The following is a 21,754-nucleotide window of genomic DNA, read 5'->3' on the forward strand; positions in this document are numbered from 1 at the left end:
GGCTTTAGGCAGTTTGTTCATTTATTGGCCATATTGTCATCCAGCCCTAATCTAATCTATCAGACAGCACACACTATACTCTAATGATTCAATGTGCTAGTAATGATGTTTAGCTAACAGTGTGGCCAGTAAGAGAAATGTTTATACCAGACATAGAAGGAGGTTGTGGAGATTGAGAGATGTATAAAAACGCAGACAGATGTGGATGGGACCAGACTAAACAACAGAGAGTACATGAGACAAAGGATGTGGGGGCGTTGGCAGATCCGGGGAGAGAGGGGTGCAGGGGAGAGAGGGTGCTAAGCTTATTTGTGGGAAAGTGCCTGAGGGATGGCAGCTTACTAACAGAGCAAGAATCAATCCACCAATCACAAAAAGACAACGTCAACCTTTGACAGCATGTGCCTGCACAGGGGACCAGCAGGTTTCTACAGGTGAAACTCAAAACAAAACACTTTAATACCACTTACTGTAAGATGTGAGCCTCATTTAAACAAGCAATATTAACCTTTTCTGGGGTGGGGTCCACTACCTGCTTGTCTCCATGGAGAGTTATAGCTTTAACTAATCTATCTTGCATTTATTAAATTACAGATGTTTTTATCATTATCTACAAATCTGACCTGCAACTTGGTCTGGTTGCTCTCACTGTTATTTGAGATATTTATTGAGATAGATTAAATAATGCCATATTGTGGAACATTTCAGATAAGGCAATAAAATCTACCCAGAGAAAACAAGAGGGCAGATCTTTCACCATAAGAGTAACAGCGTGCACCTTTTACTGAATTTGCTTCCAGCCGGAGGTCAATTTAACTTTTTCAATCAACATCAACATTTTGAGATAAAGGAAACACACACTGTGCCAAGAAATTCAATATGAAATGAAATACACATCTAGAAATTTAATCCAGTTTCATTCTGTGTATGTGAGAACAAACCAAAGTCTACCGTGAAAGTGTCTCACAGTTATTGACTTCCTGAGTGCCACATGCTGTTCATACCTCCCATACTGAGAATTTAGTACATTCTTAGGAGCCCAAGCTGTCAATTAAGAGGACTTGTTCTGAACATGAAGTAATGAGTTGACTCTGTGCCACCGGCTAAAACTGTCATCACCATCACTTACAAAAATATACGCAAAAGGCTTTGTTTTGTTTTTCAACATTCGATAATGATCCATATGGAGACTACTGGACATGCTGATACTGGTAAAAGGTAATTGGTAGAGGATACAAAATAGTACTTATTCTGTAATTCTGTAATTATTTATAATTATTAATTCATAATTTTCACACATTATTCTAGTCCTCAGGGATCATGGGAAAGCAACTATTTTGTTTTCTCACACATGCTAACCATCTTATGTAACACTCAAAAGTCACAGAGACTCAAAAGAATAAAATTGATTAAACATTAGTTTTGGTACATGTAAAAGTCATGTGGGTTACTTTAGGGTGATATACAATACTGTGCAAAAGTCCTACAGGACTAAATAACATTATATATATTAAATGTAAATTAATACAGAACCTTCCAGGGGACGTAGAATAAATATATATATATATATATATATATATATATATATATATATATATATATATATGATTTGCCTGGGAACACAATACTTTTTGCAAGGGAATGCAAAACATTTGAAAGAGAATGCAATATTGGATTCCACATATGTCCAGCTCTGTTCTGTGGAGGGCAGTGCACCAAGGAGGGAACCAGCTATGGCACCCACACAGAGCCCTGCGATGTTAGAGAAGGCTGACCAACTGAACAAGTGCTGAACAAAACTACCGGTCCTTTTCAGTGCGATGGCATCTGATGACCATAGCCTTTCTGACAGATGCTATGCCTGAACAAACATCTCCATGTGGGTGAAGGCCCTCGTGCTTAGGAAACACGAGGGAGCTGAGAGGCAATCAGTGGCAGTGCATCTTAGTGAGATCAGAGTGTCCAGACAAAGAGGTGTGCTCCAACACCCAGACGCCATATGTTTGGGCAGCAAGCTACCTGACTGATAAAGTTACATTATCTTATAAAATAGATAACTAGTGCCCCAAGTAGGGAATATAGAGGACACACTGCATTCGTATTTGCATTCCCTTACCAAAAATATGTTGCTTTATTCTCACCACGTGCTCTGGAGGGTGTCGTAAATTATAGACAGGAACCTCAATAAATTGAGATTTTTCCGCTTTTCATTTCTATATTTTTTCTGCCTTGGCATTTATCATCAAATAGTCCAAAACTGCTGCACAGTACATAAGTTAATGTGTTACAACTGCAATAAATGGAAATGTGTAAAAAAAAGAATAATAAAAAATTAGTATTGAAGACCCATACCAGAGCATGAAAAGAGGAGACAGAGAAGATCCCTAATCGTCCCATAGCCAGTTTGGAGGGCCGTGAGGCACAGCCCAGCAGGCGTTTGGGATTGGGGGGCTCACTCCCCTGCAGACTGGCCAGGTAGCACCGGCAGCGGAACAGATCCATGTGAAAACGCTCCAGGTTTTGTTCCCACAGGAAGATCTGAGGAAACACAAGGATACAGAGACGGACAATATACTGGTGATTATGCAACCTCCATAGATAAGATGCTAATTACAAAAAGTGTCTCTCTATTTGTATTTTGCTTGGCATTTTGTTTTTAATATCCATTACATTTTATTGCTATACTCTCATTTGTAATTATAGATGTACTGCTTGTTGCATTTCTCCAGTTTCACACGGCTGCTGGGTATCTCTGTTGTGGAAGGATCTCCAACATGACAAGTCAATTTTCCAATGTGGGAAAAAAACAGCTATATTTTATCTTATAATCGTATACACAGAACTCACACTTGAGAGTTCATAAAGGAGACAGAGTGTGTGGTGCAGTTTAACAGATTCTGGTCTGGGTTGATTAGAGAAAATATTGCAGTGTTTTTGTTTTGTTTTGGGGGGGTTTCAGCTACCTTTATACATTTGGCAAATACCTTTAAATCATTTTAAATAGAGCATTTCTTATATAAGGATGAATTACTGTGTTGGTCTAATAAGTGGTGAGATGTGGGAGTGTTGTTGAAGCATTGCTCACATACACAGAGCCCCCACTGGTCACTGACCTGCAGCGATATTTACAGTGTATCAAACTGTGGGTTGTGGGAGGTGCACTCAGGAACATGAGACACTAACTGGACCCGAGCTGCACTAACGCCTAAGAAAACATTGCAACTGCTAATTTTATGCCTGTTTATGTGTGTTTTTTGCTTATAGGGAAAATAATCTAATTCATGGGTTTCTGTTTTTTGTTCATAAAGGACATTTTGAGGACTACTATTCAAAAGAATAGTTTGTTTTGCATTGGTATTGATATTGATATTTCATCTGTGCAAATGTTTCACCATTCTGAAACCCATGGATAGCAACACTGTCATTTTTCAATCTTACAGTTGCTCTTTGTTTGAGAAGTCTGTAGAACCACCATTTTACATTCATATCAATGGAATGTTAAGTTTGTTCAGTGTTCTCTTCTGTATACTGCATGCATTTTTCTAGCAGCCTGTAGAGCAACAGAGGTTACAAAGTTACAAACACATAACATGGTTGTAAAAGCCTGTAATGAAAGAGGTTGTGGGAAGGGCTGTTTGTACCATTAAAGTTGATCTACAGCTAAAATTACTGTTAAAAATGTCACTAATAACAATAAGAATAAATACAAGATTTTTTCTTTTGAACATGCATTTAGTTACCCAACTGCCCAAGCTTTTTATGGTTTCATTCATTGATTCAAAATGTAAAGGTACAAAACACAGAGACCTGCTCAAACAAGAAGTTCTATTATGTGAAAGCAAATTCTCAGGCTCTATTTTAGTGTGTACATACAAAAGATTACCATTCAGTGTAATTTACGAACATATCCAGGCACGCACAGATTAAGTATAAGGCTTTGAGCTTAAAGTTTACCCTAAAGTGAACAAACCTGATTTTAAGATAGCTCTGAAACCAAACTGTAATTAAAATAACTAAAGTTTCCCTACATGCGTGAAGCTGGAGTTTACCTGCATGCGTAAACTAGAATGTTGACATATTCTGTGTAGTTTTTGCTTTTCTATGAATGAGAAGAAACAGTTGTAAAATTGGAAACATCTGGGTCTGAACATTTTGTTGAGATGACGACATGCAGTAAATATGGTTTATTGCCCTGATGTCAGTTGGGAGAGTTTAAAAAGAAAAGGACCATAACATTTCATGGTCGTTTTCATTCAAATCAAGTAGTAAGAAGAAGCATAGACTAAACAAGTTATAGTGAAGAAATATGTTACTAATGCAGAAAATACAAGTGTCTATATTTAAATTGAGAAATATATTGGTCAGTGATATTTCAAACCAAAACAGGTCCATATTAAAAGGCAGTGTAAACCTCTACAAACAAACAAACAAACAAACATAAAAAACAGGGCTGGTCAAAATCAATATTTCCCACAACTTCTTCCACATTTTTCATAAAATTGCTAGACTAGATTCTAGAGTTAGCTTTTAATGTATTTTTATATAAAAAATATTGATTATAATGAAGTTCCAGACCTGCTCCAGTATGGTCTTCCTCTTCTTGGTGTCAGTGACTGTGGACAGCTGCATGTCTCCCATCTTCTTCATCTTCTCGTCCATGTCGATCTTCTGCTCCAGTTTTCGGATCTCGGTCCGGAGCAGTCTCACCGTGTCCTCCCTGTGGTGCTGACGGGCCAGAGCCGTGGCGCAGGCCGAGTGGATTGCAGTTATCCAGTTCTCCAGCTCTGTCTGACTCGACGTCTGGAATCCAAAGTATATTTTAACAGTTAGATTTCATTTTCCTTTTTTGCATCATTATTTGATATTTGTATTTTTATTATACTGCTGTCATTGTACTTTGCAACACTGACATTTCCCCATTGTGGGACAAAAAACAATCACAGTTCGTAGCTATATCTGATATACTGAACACCTTTATTTAACCGCTGTCAAAATGACTGTTGGTATTACTAGAGCTGACACCGGGTAAGTTCGATACATTTGTAAATGACAAATTTCATTGTGACTCTTACATTTTTTATGTTTACTCATATTTTATGGTTTCACTCTTATTAAGATTCTTTAGACAGTTCAGCTTTAAATATCAGCAGATAAATACAGGATCAATTAGTACTGATAATCTGCAGAAATGAAAACACTGTCAGAAAAATGATTTGATGCTCGTGTCACACTAACCCTCAGGAGAACAGTGGCCATTATAATTCCTTTATCACTGTATTACTTATCTCCTAGTACATTGATTGGATGTCACTGAGGACAGCTGTCGTGAATATAAACAGATATAATTTAATGCCACACAATGGACCCTGCCGTGGATCACTGTCACTGCAGACAGCGTGGCCTTTAAACACAGAGGAAACACACACACACACATATATATGTGTAGCTCACAGCTGAATGTCATGTACATGTGTCTGCTCCAAGAGAGTCCCCAGGGGAAATTAGGAACCATTTTGTCATCAGTGTTTGTCTTTTGAGAATGTAATGTCCCATAATATATTAAATGCTCAATAACAGCAACAGTATAATCAGAAGTGAAATAAAATGATTTGTTATGAATCATGGCTCTCAAACAGTGAATGTGGTGTACAGTTGTGCAGGTGCTTCCATAATAATATTTGGAATTTTTGAAGATGAAAACCATTAAATATTAATCAAAGAAGATATGTCCCAATTCAGAGCACTTGATGGCCCCAAACCAAGTTTTTTTTTTTCTTTTTTTTTCTTTTTTCTTTAATGTAGGAATCAAAACCAGATACATTATTCATCTAGAGTAATGTCCAGGTGGGGAAGCAGATATTCTCTGAGGTCTTCACAAGTTTATATCATAAACCAAGACCAAAGATACTATGCTAGGACATGTAGTGGAAAAAAAACAAAAACTGCCATCTTTTGTACATTGTGAAAAAGTTATGTAACTGACATGTTTTGAATAGTAGTGTCTCTCACCTGGAAGAGGAATGCATCTCCAATTGAGTTACTGAGGCAGAAGACAAAGTCTTTCTTCGGATGTTCGGGCACAGCCTGTACAATGCTATTCTCTACCCATAGGGCATGTTTAGGAGTGCTGTTATGGTCTATCCCCGATCGACCGTCTGTTTCATACAAGTACAGAGTGCAACCTTGAGAAAAAAAGATGAAGTAATTATTGATATAGACAAAATGAAGCCATAAACAAGTCCATTTGATTTTTCTTCAAAAGATAATAGAGAGTTATGACCTAACATTGAACACAATTTCTCAACAGTGACAACGCCTAATGGGAAAGAAAACACAGGCTGGGGTCAGGTGAACAGTGCAGTTATTTATTTAAGGACAGTCGAGGTGACAGACAGGAATGTGGCCGCAGATGCTCCGTTTCATGCATTTGAAGGGGACAAGATTGGATTACACACGAGTGGAGCTGTAAAATGAAATTGTGAGAGGAAGAGATGAGAGAGACCATGAGGCCACACATGTGAGTGTGAGAGGGGTGAGAGAGGGTGAGGGGGACGAGAGGGGGTAGAGAGTGCAACAGAGGGTGAGAGGGGGACAGTGGAGGTGAGAACCAAGGGCACAGACTGTGGTTAGACTGATGTGATTACAGGCAGACTCAAGCACAAGACAGAGATTTAATAGGAGAGGCCAAGGTGAACATATTAATCTAAGAGTAACAAGATGGTGGCAAAATCACACAGAGGGGGCCGTTTTATGACTTTCATCAGTAAATTACATGTTTTAGAGCCATAGCAGGTTTTTAATGTTTGATATAATTAGAATTAGATTTAGGCTTTTTTTTTAAACAGAATAGTTATTAGGATAATAGTGTTTCCCCAGTAATTAAATGGCAATTAGTACATTTTAAATGGAAATAATAATGTAGTAATGTAATGTAATAATGTAATGTAATACTTGCATCATTTCACTACTGGACAAGACACCTAAAAAATGGTGTATATTACCTCTCAGTGAGACCCAATAGCGTTTCCATTTGCGTCTTGTGGCTGTCTCCACTTTTTTGTTTTTCTTATGAACCAGAAAGTTCTTCACAGACAGTGCTCCAGCCTTGCGGACGGTGCCTTGAGCTGAGCCCACCGCAGGGTCTGACGGATAGGCGCTGCTGAGGGTGCCACTGCTCTGCTCATCGCTCGCCGCTGACCCTCCCTCCTCTGTGCCGTCTTTGCCGGAGTGAGCCTAACACGACACAGACAGGGGTCAGACAGTGTATCAGCGTCTGACCTCAAATGAGGATGATGATTAAATGCCCTTAAAGTTTACAGAGGGGTTATGAACAGTTTAAACTTGTGATTTACAAGTTAAGGATAGCATGGTTTATCTTATCTAAAGAAAAAAAATCTAAAAGTCAATCACTGGAAAGATATAGTAGACACCCAGTGTATGAATGTGTTCTTCTGATAGGCCTACGTTCTGTCTTTGATATCATAGACTTTTTTGTTTTGTTTTTAAGTTTTCATCTCAAGTTATTTCCCTTGAAACCTGTACTACTGCTATTTCATTTTTTAATCAGTCAACAAAATGCTTTCCAATAGACAAGACAATGTAAAATCCATAATCAGCCCAAATTGCTATGTCAACACGTGTACAGTATATCTACTCAAAAACAAATATATTCTTTCACATACTAAAAAACATAATAACAATAAACAAATATGTAATTTACTATAAGACAAATACATTTTAGTTTTTTTTATTATCATGAGCAATTTCAATGCACCTAATGACTTATATTTAAACCTGTTGATTACATATATTTCATTGATGATTTTAATATCCATGCACTTACCCATGCTTGATTGTCTAACTCTTTTCGGAAGTTCTCATAGATCCCTCCTCTCCCCCCTTCGCCCCCTCTGCCATCTCCTCCAGCGCTGCTACTGCCGCTGTCGCTCCCATTGAAAATACTGCTGTCTGCCGCAGAGTACACGGAGAAGGAGGTGGACATGGCCTTACAGCGGCGTGACAGGAGCTCCGCCTCTCCATCCATCTCCGCGGTAACACCATCAATTCCACTGTCTCCATATTCACTGCCTTCACCCAACACACCAGAAATATCCTGTACAACAATAATGATATGTAATGATAATGATAGTACACTTGTTAGTCCAGTGTATCTGATAAATGCAGGTGATTGTTACATAAATAAAGTGAAATTATGCAGTACAATATCACTACAAGTATTCTGATGGCACTAAAACTAGTACTATTGCCGTACTATTTGCTGTTGTTACTATGGATCCAGTAACTATTTAAAAAACTATACTCATTAGTTACTCAGGAAAATAAAAGTACTTTGCCTCAACATTGGTGTATGCTTTTGTATTTTCCTATTCCCCTGGGGAACTGCCAAGAAGTTAAGTTGTCTTATTTTATTATTTTATGTCTTATTTATACAACTACTCCGAAAAGTATGTTAAGATCCTTTATCAAGTCAACTGAAAGTATTCGCAACAAACGTTTTGTTCTTTTTGCCACAAACTGTCTCTTTTCTAAACAGTACTTTGTGTTTTAGCACTTCTCTTTGTTTCACTGTGTTGTGATGTTTATTTTTATTTCATCAAACAACTCCCACAACTCAGCAAGATAAATTTATAATAAGCACTTAGGAGGCTGTGCTGTCCAAGGGAGCTGGGTAAGGGTTGAAAGAAAACCCTGCTTGCTATTTTTGTACCATTTTCGCTATTGCATAAATAAAACAAGAGATAGCTAAAGATTTTAAGCCTCTGCAACTTCATCCACTCTAAGGCTTAGGAAATGCATTGTAAAAGTTTGTTCTGACCTTCTAAGGGAATCCCCACTTTGACCAGTGTTAGGACTTAAGGTAACAAATAGCTTGAGGAAACCAGGTCAGTGCATCCTGGATGCCTATACATTACACGAAGAGCAGACCACACACAGTTAAAGTCTCTGGTATTCATTAGTTTGTGTTTCTGGTTTGGGTCATGTTCTCCATCAGGACTATGAACTTTGAACTTTCACCATCTTACAGTCACAGTGTCATAACTCTTGAGGAAACTTATACATAATTGTTGTTTTTTGGGGTCAGGCTAAACTTGTAAATTGCAAAGGTGGAAGTAATTACAAAACATTTGGCCGTGGTTACTGAAGCATGTACCACACATGCCCCCAGTCTGAACTTGGTACGTTTGTTTACATGTTACTGTCCCTGCTCTATCCTGGCTGTCAATGATGACCATACGCTCTTGTAGTTAACATAATTCTCTACTTTCAGAGCAGCTAGTCCATATTGTTGTTTCTACCATACCCAAAACACTTCTCTCTGTAATCTGTATCTTGATACTTATACTGAACGTTAATGTTTTAAAGTCTTTAATCTGCTCTATAAGTATTTTTTTATAAATAATTTGCCCCACCAAAGAGACATAGTTGCTTAAATAGAATTGATGAAATTATACTGACCAATTCACTTCCTTTTAAATTAATCCAAAACTATTTTTAATTTATTTAATGTATTTAATTTATTTCATTTACTAGAGTATAAATTGACTTTTACGATTTGGATGTTGTTTTATTTTTTGTTTTCTATAACTACTGCTTGCCAGGAGTTTCATCTTCCTGTACTGTATGTAGGTGCCATGTTGAGTACTTTCACCCAGATCCTATGTTAGATGTGAAGTGCTACGACAACGATTCTAATTTCTGCTTGTCATTATAAAGTTGGATTTGAAAGACAGCACACACATTTTATCTCACCTGTGTAGTCTGTGCTCTCCGTCCTTGAAAAGTGGGATATGTAGGCGCAGGTATTCCCAGCCCTAAGAGGCCCTCTGAGAGACAGTGGGACCTCCGACAGGGAAGAGTGAACGCCCCGTACCCGCTGCCCTCTTCATCTGTGGGAGACATGAGCCCCTCCTCACCCTCATCTTCATCACCATCACAGTCGGGCTCACTGCGGTTTTTGGTGAAGAGTTTTCTCTGCCCCCTGAGGCCCGGACTCTGCTGGCCACACAGATGGTCCAGTGACGATGCCCTCTCAGCCGACCCTAACACGCGCAGGTGGTAAATGAAAGACAGTTATGCATAATCCAGCCAGATCAGTGCAGGTAATATGTTAGATATACACATCATATTCTAATTACAGTTTTATCTCATACTTTATCACAAATTACGCTCATTAACCTTGCATGGAAGTACTATTTTTGAGAATGTGATTCATTCTATGCTCCAGGCTTGTCCATTATACTGAGCAAGTTGGTTGACTACATGCAGAGAACACTTAAATGTCGACTTTTTGCAGTTAAAGCAGCTGCTGCCTCCCGTGGATTCCCTGCTTCGCCTGCCCAGCATCAAAATCTATAAAGAATTAAGTACTGCAAGAAATAGAAGCTTAGTAATCTTCCATCACAGGGGCTTTCCATTACTTTTGATATTTCTTCAGCGTAAGCCGTACGTTTTTCCATGTACATTTTTTGTAGTTTGATTTTTGGAGAACTAGAGTATGAAATAGTGTAGTAGCTGAGGTGAATTTGTATGTTTTTTTTATGATACAACTTCTATATGTACAAAAAACTGGTGAGCAATTGTTTTAAAGTGACATGATACTATTCGGATTGGCCTATAATATTTAATGGAGGTAAATTACTATGCTTAAAAGACAAATCATTGTTATAATATCGCAAGTTCTAGGGCCTAGTCACATAAAAAATTAGCATGGTACATTTTTGTTTTGGATTTTTATTGGCGGGTACTTCTTGAAATTGAAAGCCACACCAATATAATAAATGTCTTCTTTTATTTGTTCATTTTATAGACCCCACCCTCCTCACCTGTGCTGCCTCTGGGATGTGTGAACTCCTCCTCCTCCTCTGCTCCATCAATGATCTCTTCAGTGCTCGTCAGATGGCTCAAGTCTGACAGTGAAAACTCCAGGCTGTCCTCCCTCCACATATCTGCTGACTTTGAGCGCTTCTTTTTGAAACTGCTGCCGCCATCTTGAACTCCATCACTCATCCTCAGCATGTACCTCTCATCACCAACATCTTCCCCTTCCCCCATGGAATCCTCTTCTCCATCTGGGGCAACTGTATCTGCCTCTGAAGTCTCCGGGGTGGGCGTGGCTAAATTATCATCATCATGTTGGAATGACTCAGGCCTCAATGTCATCGCCATCCGCTGTGTCCAGTGAGGGTTGATCCCAAAATCTCCAAATCCATCTGGAGCATCGAAGGGGTCAATTCCATTTTCTGCTAAGGATTGTGGGATACTGGGTGTGCTGGAGGAACGTGTTGAGGCCTCGGAGTTTCGGTGTTCTTGTTTGACAGAGGAAGAGAGTCTGGAACGCCGCGTAATAGCTGGTTGTTTGGAGCCGAGGCGAAGGGAGTGGGATGTGTGTTTTCGAGATATGTGCCCCGAAGCATCTCGGTACAGCTCCCCATTTTGGCTCTCCACGTTTCCCATGGTTCAACTGTAGTGAAATAATTTAAAATAATTATATCAAACAGGAATATGCTCATTTGTAGCTAAAATTCAGTTGCTTAGAGAATATCAAAATAACAAGAAATACATAGTGAAGTGTACTAATGTAGTCCTGAACAAGCCTGACCAAGATCTGGACATGAGTCACCTCACTGAGGATTGATTGGACAGATTGGCCCAATAAAAAGATGGGTCAAATGCAGGGGCCTATTTTTCCCAGTAAAATATAGCTTAATCTTATCTCTTTTAATACCTAAATTCCCATTATTTACTGGTCTGTTGTATTGTGATGGCACAGCAATGACAGTTGGTGACTCACAAAAAATGATCTTACTATGACATTTTTTGTGAACACAATGACAGGAAACCAAAGTCTGTCAGTTTGTCCTCTTCCAGCATATTCCACAGAATGTGTGGTCATACTAACACAGTAGTGTAACACTTTTTAAGCAGAATGCTAACAGCTCTGCTACAGTGCAGCCCTTCCACTTTAACATAGAAACTACAAATGTTATTCATACCTTTGATGAAGTTGCAGCATCATCCGTGTCAGCACATCAGCGCGGGAAAGTACTTTGGGTGCAATGCGCTCATTCTCAAATAGTGGTATCAGCTCTGAAAGGAACAAGAAAAGAAAGATGTTTCATTGTAGCTCCTGTAACTTCAAAGTGACCTCATGTGTCAAATGCTGAATGAGAAGAAAGAGATACAGAAAAGGGTTCAGGTGGATTACGAGAAGCGAAATATCTGAAATCAAAGCAATGGGGACAGTGCTTAAATAATGAAGAATATATTCATTGGAATAGTTCAGTTCACGTCATCGTTTCTTCTTGTTTTAACTCAAACAAAACAAGTTAACATTCAACTATAAAGATTATTCAAATCTAGCCACTGCTAGAGCCTCGGGGGTAATTCTCACAAATATGTCCATGTCTTTGAACTGCACCCTGAAACTCAATGCCAACCTGAATCCACCCAGGCAAGTACAGACTTGAAGCATCTCGGAAACACCCCTAGTTTTTTTTTTCTTTTCTTTACAGACAATGAAACATGCACGCTCACGTGCACGTGCTCATGGTGGCAAAATGACAGCAGATGAAAGACGCTGTGAAGTGTGATTTCCTGCTTAAAACTCAATTAAACGATTCCTTCCAACACGACCTAATTTCCTCTAATACTTGCCCAGAGCTACTTAGGATAGACCTTCATTTCCATAATGTACTATAGTGTGAATGCAAGGTGTTTGCTAAAGAGGATATGTACATGCAGTGTTGAAGGTAACCTTAGCCGCTACATATATAAGTATATATGTTTGTATTTCTTTTGTTGTGCATCAACATTCATAACCTATATGAATCTATATGATTAATTGCAGCTCGTTTTGTTTCTGCTTTAGTAATCAGCATATAAAGTGGTTTCAGTATTATCACTTCTCAGCTTGATATTTTCTATAACAAATATATACATATAGTATCCAACAAACACAACAAATCGCTATGTCACACTTCAAAATGTGTTTGACAGGCCTAATGATATGTTCTTAGAAAGCATGCTCAAAACTGCATAATGGTGGAAGTAAATGAAAACAGGCCGCATAAACAGCTCTGTGATCATCTTCAACTGTCTGAGTGTGTCTTCTGTGTGACTGCAGCCCACGTGTATCAAGTAAATTTAAAGTGTACTTGAAAATGAATTCTTGCTTGTGAACTCATAAACACTGGGATGTTGAGTGGCAGAGTGGACAGCAGCTCATTCTTGGTGAAAATGCCACTATAGTGAATACATTAACAGTGAATGTAAGCAACAGTCAAGTGTGTACCCCAGGCCCATATATGCTACAGCCTCTTGCATCCTTTTATAGTCAGAAATATAAAGATGAAACAATACAATAGAAAACAATATTCAGTTTAAATCCACATCTAATTATTTAAAAAGATGATGCTAGAGAACAGGACTAATAAAACACACATATAACAGATAAATAATAATGACTTGACATAATAAACTTTAGCTCTCCTCTTTATGGTGTCTGTCCCATCTGCTGTTGTGAGATACAGTTACATAAAGCAGGCCCTTGACCCTGATATGTTCTGCTCCTCTTCCTCTGCTGTTCTTCTCATCCCTCCTCCGTCCCATCCGGCCTCATGAATCTCATCATAACCACACAATCTGCCCCCCGCCCCCAAACCAAACATCATATAACACACACTGTATTAGCGCACTGAGGCTGTGCATTTGCTTTGGATCCGTGCCCACTCTTTTAGATTACATATTAATTTAAAAGGAAATAGGAGATTTACAGTGCTGAATAGAGAATAGCTTTTAAATGTGTTCTTATTTGACTTACTACTAGATATAAACAACAAGCAAAGCACTAGGAAATTATAGTAATAAATACTGCAAACAAAGGGAGCGTCCACATTTACATGTCTAACGACCTTGGACCAAACTCTAACCTTATACCGCCAACTTATTTTAATCAAGATCTTATCTTTAAATTGTTCCTAATAACAAAGGATTTATGTTACAAGGACCTGATTTCGTCCACACAAGAGAGGCAGATCCCTGTAAATTGAGTGTATATACAGATTTTAGTCCCCATAATATGATAAATACCCCTCCACACACCACAACAAAATTGGAGACTGAACTAGAACTAAACCTAGACTTATACGCCATTTGACCATGGCTGAACCAGGACCAAAACTAGCCCACATTAGGAATAAACAAGACCAAACCAGGGGAAGAATGAACTCACCCAAATCAGAACTATACCAAGGTATCAGCAGAATTTATTTATTTATTTATTTCTCTTTCTGCCAATAAAATAAAGATTTGGCTTCTTATTATGAATCTTGCGATTGCTCATTTTGTGAGTATGCAGCCTATGTTGTTGTAAACAGTCTATCCCTCCTCTTCAGTGAAAAAAATAAACACCCAAATAAACAAGACAACCACGTCTGACACAACACATGGGAAATCCAAACACTTTTTTTCCTCCTCTGGCAGCACACAGTGGAAAATGTTTAGTCTCTTCATTTTCAGTTCCTGGTGCCCTACAGCAAAGCACAGGAGGAAGGAGGGGGCGAGAGGGGATGGGGTGAGGAGCAGATCCCACACTGAGGTGAGGAAAGGCTAGGGGCGAGGGACGGGGTTGCTAAGGTCAGTGCAAATATACAGTAGAGAAACACAAATAGACTGCACTAAGAATAGAAAGGAGAAATCATCCAGACAAAGACAAAGGGTTTGGAGAGATAGCAGTTCAGGACACAAGTGTAATTAGTCATTTATTTAGTGTTTATTTATCTAGTTTTTATTGTGAAAAGAAACAAGACGAGAAGAAAATTACAGTAGGAAAAGAGATCTAAAACTAGGGCTGTGATGATCAACTTAGGTCTTTTTAATGGAGTGGTCCACAGAATATCCTTTAAAACATGTGGTTTGTAGCAGGGGTAAATTTGGGTATTTTTTTGTTTTAAATGACACTGATTAAAAGGCAGCCAATTTATGTGCTTTAATAAGAAAAAATAAAAACAAACACAACATTGTGATCGATGTCCATATTCAGCAGCTGTATCGAAAACTAAAACTGAACTAAAAGACACAGAAGATAACAATTCAAACTAAATATACAAAACCAAGTCTAAACCAGGACTACCAGACCTAAACAAACACTAAACTAGTACTAAACAAAGACATGCGCACACTGGGAGACAGACAGAGAAATTAGGGGGGGTCCTATTGTTGCACCGCTCTGAGTGGATAAGTCGTCTGCGACCGCCTATCTCTTCAGGCTTCATTTAGGGAGCGGAGACAAAAGCAGAAACATAATTATTCTCTCTTATTCTTACACTCTTCGCTTCTTAGTGCGTTAAAAGACTGCGGAGGGCACATTAACATGTTGCACTCATACAAAGGAGGCCAGGGCAAATTATCATTCACACAGGTTGGCTATGTGCTGTTAATGGATATGACGAGACTATTAAAAGGGTCTTTGCAAAACCCTCCATAGAGTTACAATACAATCAGACAGAAAGGGAAATATGAATAGCTGTTTTGCTCTGTTATACAACACACAGATGAGGTATAATAGAAGAATAACACACTAGGCCTGTCACACTTGACTATGTTTTCATGTTGCCTGGCTGTAAACAGAGATGTACACACAAGCAGGTAGTACTTGTGACACACTGGTGTACAACGGCATACTCCAGTTGCACACACCTGTCCAATCTCAGGAGAAAACTGAACAGGTTTTCCTTCTCTTTGGAAACATACCAAAGGCCTGTCAGAACAGCCATGGAGCTCTGGCACTCCCCACTTCCCCTCCGCCAGTCTTTTTATCTCTGCACCTGTCTCTCAGCTCCACCCAAAATGACACACGGAGAAATGGAGCTGCTCTCCAGATGCCACACTCAATGGAGATGCTCGGCACTGTCTGAGACGAGCGCTTGTGCCTCATCACTTTTTCAAACCTATCACAGCTTTTATGCTCTCACTGTGGCTGCAAATGTCAACCACTAGTGGACTGGGAATGGATGTGAGCCGCCACTGTGTGTCAGTGTTGTCGTAATACAAACAATTCAAACATGATTTTTGTTACCAAGGAAGCATTTTGGTTCTCAACACAGATACAAATACACTCTGCTTAGACAATATAATGTCATTTTCAACACAAAATTATATTAGTTTCTTTCATTTTACTGTGTGGTTTTATAAGTTTGTTTTGATAGAGATGAAGGCTATTCTAAAACTATTCAAGAAAGTCTAATTTCAAAAGGTTCAATAGGTTTTTCTCTCTATCTCATTTAGGGTTTGCAGAAACTCAAGCATAGTGAGTGGTAAACATTAACACAAGCATCCTATCCAATCCACAATATAATTTAAAACAACACAATGGACAATGTAGCTAAAACATGCATGAGTTTTGAGGATGAGAGCAAGTTGAGTCCCCAGAGGCTCAGCATTATAAAAATGTAAAATATAATGCACAAGTAAGAGTTTGACTCTCTTTATTTTGTTGTCTCTGAGTAACTATAACACACTTGGTTGCCTGGGTTTAGATCCTGCTGCATGACTAATAAGATTAGTGCAACGTGTTAATTGAAAGAGAAACACAAGCAAGGGCCCCTTTTTATAGCCCCACATAAAAAAATCCACTAATCAATTCAAGAATTTTTGTAACTTCCTACCAATTCCCTTGAAATCTTCCAAACACATTAGCCATTCAGCCAGTGTATGTCCCACCCTGTCCCGAGGCCTGAACCTTTCACATTCCTCAGATGGTTACCCTTGTCCTGTCTCCAGTCCTCAGAGAGATGTCCCTAAAGGTTAAGGGTCTCTCTGGGGGGTAAACAAAGGAATCTGTGGATGGGACAAACGTCATTCCACACCATCCAAAAATAGACTCCGAGAGCAACAGAGGAGAAAGTCATTTCAAACAATGTGCCACGAGATGTTTTCAACCAAAACAATTGTACCATGCCTCAAAAAAGGTTGAACACCACTGAAGAATGCCAGAAAAATAGCAGGACATATACTATATTTACTCTAAGGGTGAACATGCTTTACATACTAACCAAAAAGACTTAATCCTGTGTACCTCTCTGTGCTTGCAAATAAGAAGTACCTGCTACAAGATAATAGCCACACTACACTTCACTGCTCTCCTCAGCTCCATAGAGAGGAGACTTTCTGAAACAACACTGGCACAATTCCCTGGAAAAGAGAGATTAGCTTCTTATTCATCCGTGCGGGATTGGACACGTCACGCTCCACCTCCCCCTCCTCTCTCTGATTACGCACACACAGAATAAGCATAAACCACAACTATTTTGAAGTCACTCAAGGATTAATAACAGGTTTGCAATTCCACACCGAGATATGTATTTTAATTGATATTCTAAACCAGCAGAAAACTAAGAAAGGGGTCAGTGAAACTAAAAAGATGCAAGATTTACAATTTAATTTCTGGGTCAGTGTGTTTGTGTGGCATCTGAGGGTCGACAGAAATAAATAACTAGCTCCATTTGAGTGAGTGTAGTGCTTTACTCCTCAAGTGTCACTAACCTCATTAAATACACTGCTCTGAGTTTCTGGGAGCTTAGGCTGTACGCTCCTTAACGCTGACTGCATCCAACTGTCTCTACCGCACTGCACAGTCCTGGATTACCATATTTTAAAGGAAAATCCCTCCACCACAAGTCGGCTACATTGAAGGCCTGGCTGAGTGCTTGATGCTGCTGTAGCTTCTGCTCAGATCAGTGCGACTCTATGAAATAGGAAGCCCCATAGATTTAAATTCCACTTTATGATAAGCTCTCGACATCAACTCATAGGCATGCTGTATTTCTCAAAATCTTGACATGAATTACCATAGAATTTATCTTCCCAGTTCTAATTAATGCAGATTTCAAGTTTAATTTGAGCTAAACTCAACTGAAAGGTGAGAGCAGAGTGACAGATTATGTCTTCATCATGGCGACGAATGGGGTATTACCTCAAGTCTCCACAGATCTGACTTGTAACGTAGCATGGTGGGCCTGGTGGGTAGGCCTGTCATGTTAATTACTATCAGCTTATCATTCAGTATACGAAAACTGGAACAATATCTTTCTTGGGGTCAATATTTGTCATGTGAACCCTTTCTTTGCACTACTGGGAATTCTTTGGTTATTTCTTGGCAATACGATCAGATTTAAGCCTTGTATGACTCATTACAGATGCAAACTAACAACTAAAGTGTTTCATTCTGCTGTTTATTTATTGCAGAATAGTTTTTGTGGTTTAATTGTGCTTATTGTGTCAGCATACATTCTGTTTATATTTACTTGTGGGGTCACTCACTTGTCTCCATGAAGATAGCCAAGTTTGATACCCTACTGTGCAACATTGAAAGAAAACACTGCACTAGAAAAGTTACATAGAGCAGCTTTAAATTGCTTCAGAGGTAGACTTGATAGAAAGGTACTATCTGTATCTGCTGTATCATTTTCATGCAGCACTGTATTAGGAAAGTGCAGGTGGTTATAATGTAATGGCTGATGGGAGTCCTCCAAAATCAAAAAGAACCAAAACCACTGCTTGCTTTATTTTCAGTCTCTTTCTGTTTTGTTTTTTTTATTTTTTATTTTTTTTATTTCATTCTAAGCCCTACAGACAATCCCCATCATGCCGTCAAAACCAATTTAACAAAATATTCATATTGCTCCCATGTAAAAGGCACGAAAGAGGCAGTTACAGACGCGTTGTTTAATTATCCAAGAGGATTGGGATGAGACGTTTCACTCCGCTCCAGATTCAGATGGTAACTGTGGAAAGCCTTTGGGGCAAAAAACAGCCTGAGGGTAGTGCGGCTGGCAGAGAGTAACAAGAAACATATAGAAAGAGTTGGAAAAGATAGAAATTGGACCATGAGGATGTGATAGACTATGAAGTGAATTTATACTGGAAGAAAGAATGAATCATTTTAGTGTTTAAGATTGTAACAAGGAATAGATCTTCTGTATTCCAATGGAAATCAATGCATTTTTATACTTTCTTATTCACTGTTTACCAGATATAGTGATACTACGAGAGGCTTTATATTTGATGTTTTTAAATGAATCTCTTAAGAAATGTCGTAAGAAATGTCGTACTTAGTTCAGTCACTCCGCTGACAGTAGCTTATTAATTTAGCTTCGCCTTTCAGTCAATCTGTTATCACAAAATCACTGTAATTTTGCTAAATCCAGTTCAGACAAAGAGTGAAAAAGCCTGTTTAAAATTTGTCATGGCACTGCATTGTGGCGCTGTCAGAAAGCCCCATACACAACACACAGGCTGGTGAGAGAGGAGCTAAATTGGCAGGTTAATGCTTCCTATTCGGTTGGGGAGCCAAATAACAGGACGGATAAGAGGGTGAGAGAGGGATTTGAGGAGGGGGGATGGGAGCACAGAGGTGGTGAGAGCTGGGATGAGAGGTTGTTATACCTGTGGGGGGTTTGGAGTGCTAGGGCCACAGGTATCCAGATGAGGAATGGTGTTTAGACATGGGCGAGTTGAAAGGGCTACGGCTGATAATGAAAGGAGAGAGGCTCATTGTGGTGAAAGATGGGGTGTCAGTTCAAAGCTCAAGTTGGCGGGAGATGACCCAGATTTGAGACAGAATAGATGGAGACGGGGGGATTGGATAGGGGCAATGACAAAGAGGTGACCCAGGTGTCTATAACAGAGATATACAGTCACAATATTTCAGTTTAAATGATTATAGATGATCTGTAGGGATAGTTATGGTTAAATATAGGAAAGCTGTGGGTTTTGGGGAAAAAAGGACAAAGGATCAGGAATATCTCAAAATGTCCACAGTCAAACAAAGGGTAGAATTCACTGATGCTTTAAAAAGAAGGTGACATCTAAGGAAAACTTAAGTTAGTATTTAGTCAAGATTATTTTGTCCTATTTTACATTTTGTAAAAATTTTGTAAATGAATCAATAATAAAACTAATAGTGAAACTAGATACTCATTTGAACAAGTTTTTTTTTTTTTTTGTTTGGGTTTGGGGTTATTTAATCTAATCTAAATTTGAAGAAAGGGGCTTCAGTAGACCCCCATGGAAAACAGGTCCTTGGTAACGGGTCAGATTAAGAGGGGGTTGGGAGGAACTTGGGGAGGCCATGTCTACAATAATGCAGCTGAAAGGCAAAGCTCTAGATTTACTGGTCAATCTACGTTCCTACTCTCACCTATGGTGACAAGCTTTGGGTAATGACCAAAAGGACAAGATCTCGGTTACAAGCGGTCAAAATGAGTTTCCTCCACAGGGTGACTGGAATTGGAGGGAATTCTGTTTATTGGCATTGGAAATTAAGCTCTTCAGAATCTAATTCTGGTAGATTTCCTTTCTTCCAAATGATTTTAATAAGGTCAAATGGGAAATACTACTGCTGTGCCATTTATAAACAACCAACACTGAGTCATAATGTTGCATAAAATCTGTAATAATGATAATGAGTATGTTTGCCTTAATGTACGGAATGCTCTCTCCAACACACAGATGTGATAAGAGGTCGTCAGTTTACAGATGGGCTTTTGTGGGGAGGAACAGGAAGTCATCTCAGTCTATCCAAACACCTGAGTCAACAGCAGCGTCTGCAAACAAAGTGCCCTTAAAGCAGAGACAAGACACAGTGTCCTACAGTGAGATTAGCCCGAGAAATACTGCCAGAAGTTCAACAGGAATGTGACTGACAAAAAGCATGGCCCTGAGAGCTCAAACAATGCGATTTGACACAATTCTTAAAGCTGGGGTACACAACTTTACTCTTTGAAATGAGTTATATTCTTCTTATTCCACTTATATATTGTGGAGTATATTGTAAAAGCTGCAAGTGGTGTCAAACTTTCTGCACTGCACTGGTGGCAAAGATAGAATACTATATATGGTTCAAATAGTTCATTTTGAGATAGAGTTGTTGTTACTTTGCTCAAGTATTGGTTGTTCAATTGTTTTTAGCTAAACAACTAGCCCAACATTTTTTCACTTGGGTAAAGAAATTTCAGAATCCACACTTGACCATTACTTGTATTCGTGTAAATAGCAGATGTCATTCTACTTTCACTATACCCAGTCCTGTACACGAGTGTTAGTGTACGCAGAGAGGTGTGACATTTTATGAGAATGACAATTAATACACACCCAAACTGCTGATCGTAATAGTATGACGATGACATTCTCCCACACTTTAAAAATAAAACACAAGCAGAACAAAAAAACACTAAAAAGGACCTGAAAAAGAAAATAAATAAATATAAATATAAATATAAATATAAATATAAATATAAATATAAATATAAATATAAATATATATATATATATATATATATATATATATATATATATATATATATATATATATATATATATATATATAATCAACAAAACTATAGCTTTAACTTGACTCAACTAAAAAGCCTATTAAATCATAGATATTATTTTTTTACAACAAGATGTAAACATCCCAACCAGAGTGCAGAGTGTATTTAGTGGTGTGCTGTGGTAAAAAGCCCTTAAAGGAACATGAGTAAGTGGAATTACAAAATGTATAAAACCATTTTTCCCATTTTAGTGTTGCCATAGTTGTTTAAGATGCACTTCTCAAGAACTTAAAGCTTCTTTAGTCCTGGTCAGTCTATTACATTATGTCATCTTCTGTTTCGGCCTCAGTTAATACTTGTTTAGGCATGCTCAAGTGGTTTCAGTTACAAGTTTTCACATGGGT

At 38.6% G+C, this 21,754-nt stretch overlaps 1 protein-coding gene across 2 annotated transcripts in view; it reads right to left on the minus strand.

The window, feature by feature from the left end:
- Positions 1 to 21,754, minus strand: part of tiam1a (TIAM Rac1 associated GEF 1a) — a 55,019-nt gene that overhangs the window by 25,022 nt on the left and 8,243 nt on the right. For both annotated transcript variants that reach the window (XM_033978328.2, XM_055226422.1), the window contains exons 2-9: positions 12,015 to 12,108; positions 10,845 to 11,482; positions 9,772 to 10,061; positions 7,844 to 8,113; positions 7,002 to 7,233; positions 6,010 to 6,182; positions 4,576 to 4,800; positions 2,353 to 2,538 (exon numbers count right to left, since the gene is read on the minus strand). In XM_033978328.2, coding sequence (XP_033834219.1) covers positions 2,353 to 2,538; positions 4,576 to 4,800; positions 6,010 to 6,182; positions 7,002 to 7,233; positions 7,844 to 8,113; positions 9,772 to 10,061; positions 10,845 to 11,475 — 2,007 coding nt within the window. In that variant the 5' untranslated portion in view covers positions 11,476 to 11,482; positions 12,015 to 12,108. The remainder of the gene's footprint in view (positions 1 to 2,352; positions 2,539 to 4,575; positions 4,801 to 6,009; positions 6,183 to 7,001; positions 7,234 to 7,843; positions 8,114 to 9,771; positions 10,062 to 10,844; positions 11,483 to 12,014; positions 12,109 to 21,754) is intronic.

This window comes from Periophthalmus magnuspinnatus, chromosome 14 (assembly GCF_009829125.3).
Source record: "Periophthalmus magnuspinnatus isolate fPerMag1 chromosome 14, fPerMag1.2.pri, whole genome shotgun sequence".
Lineage (NCBI taxonomy): Eukaryota > Metazoa > Chordata > Actinopteri > Gobiiformes > Gobiidae > Periophthalmus > Periophthalmus magnuspinnatus.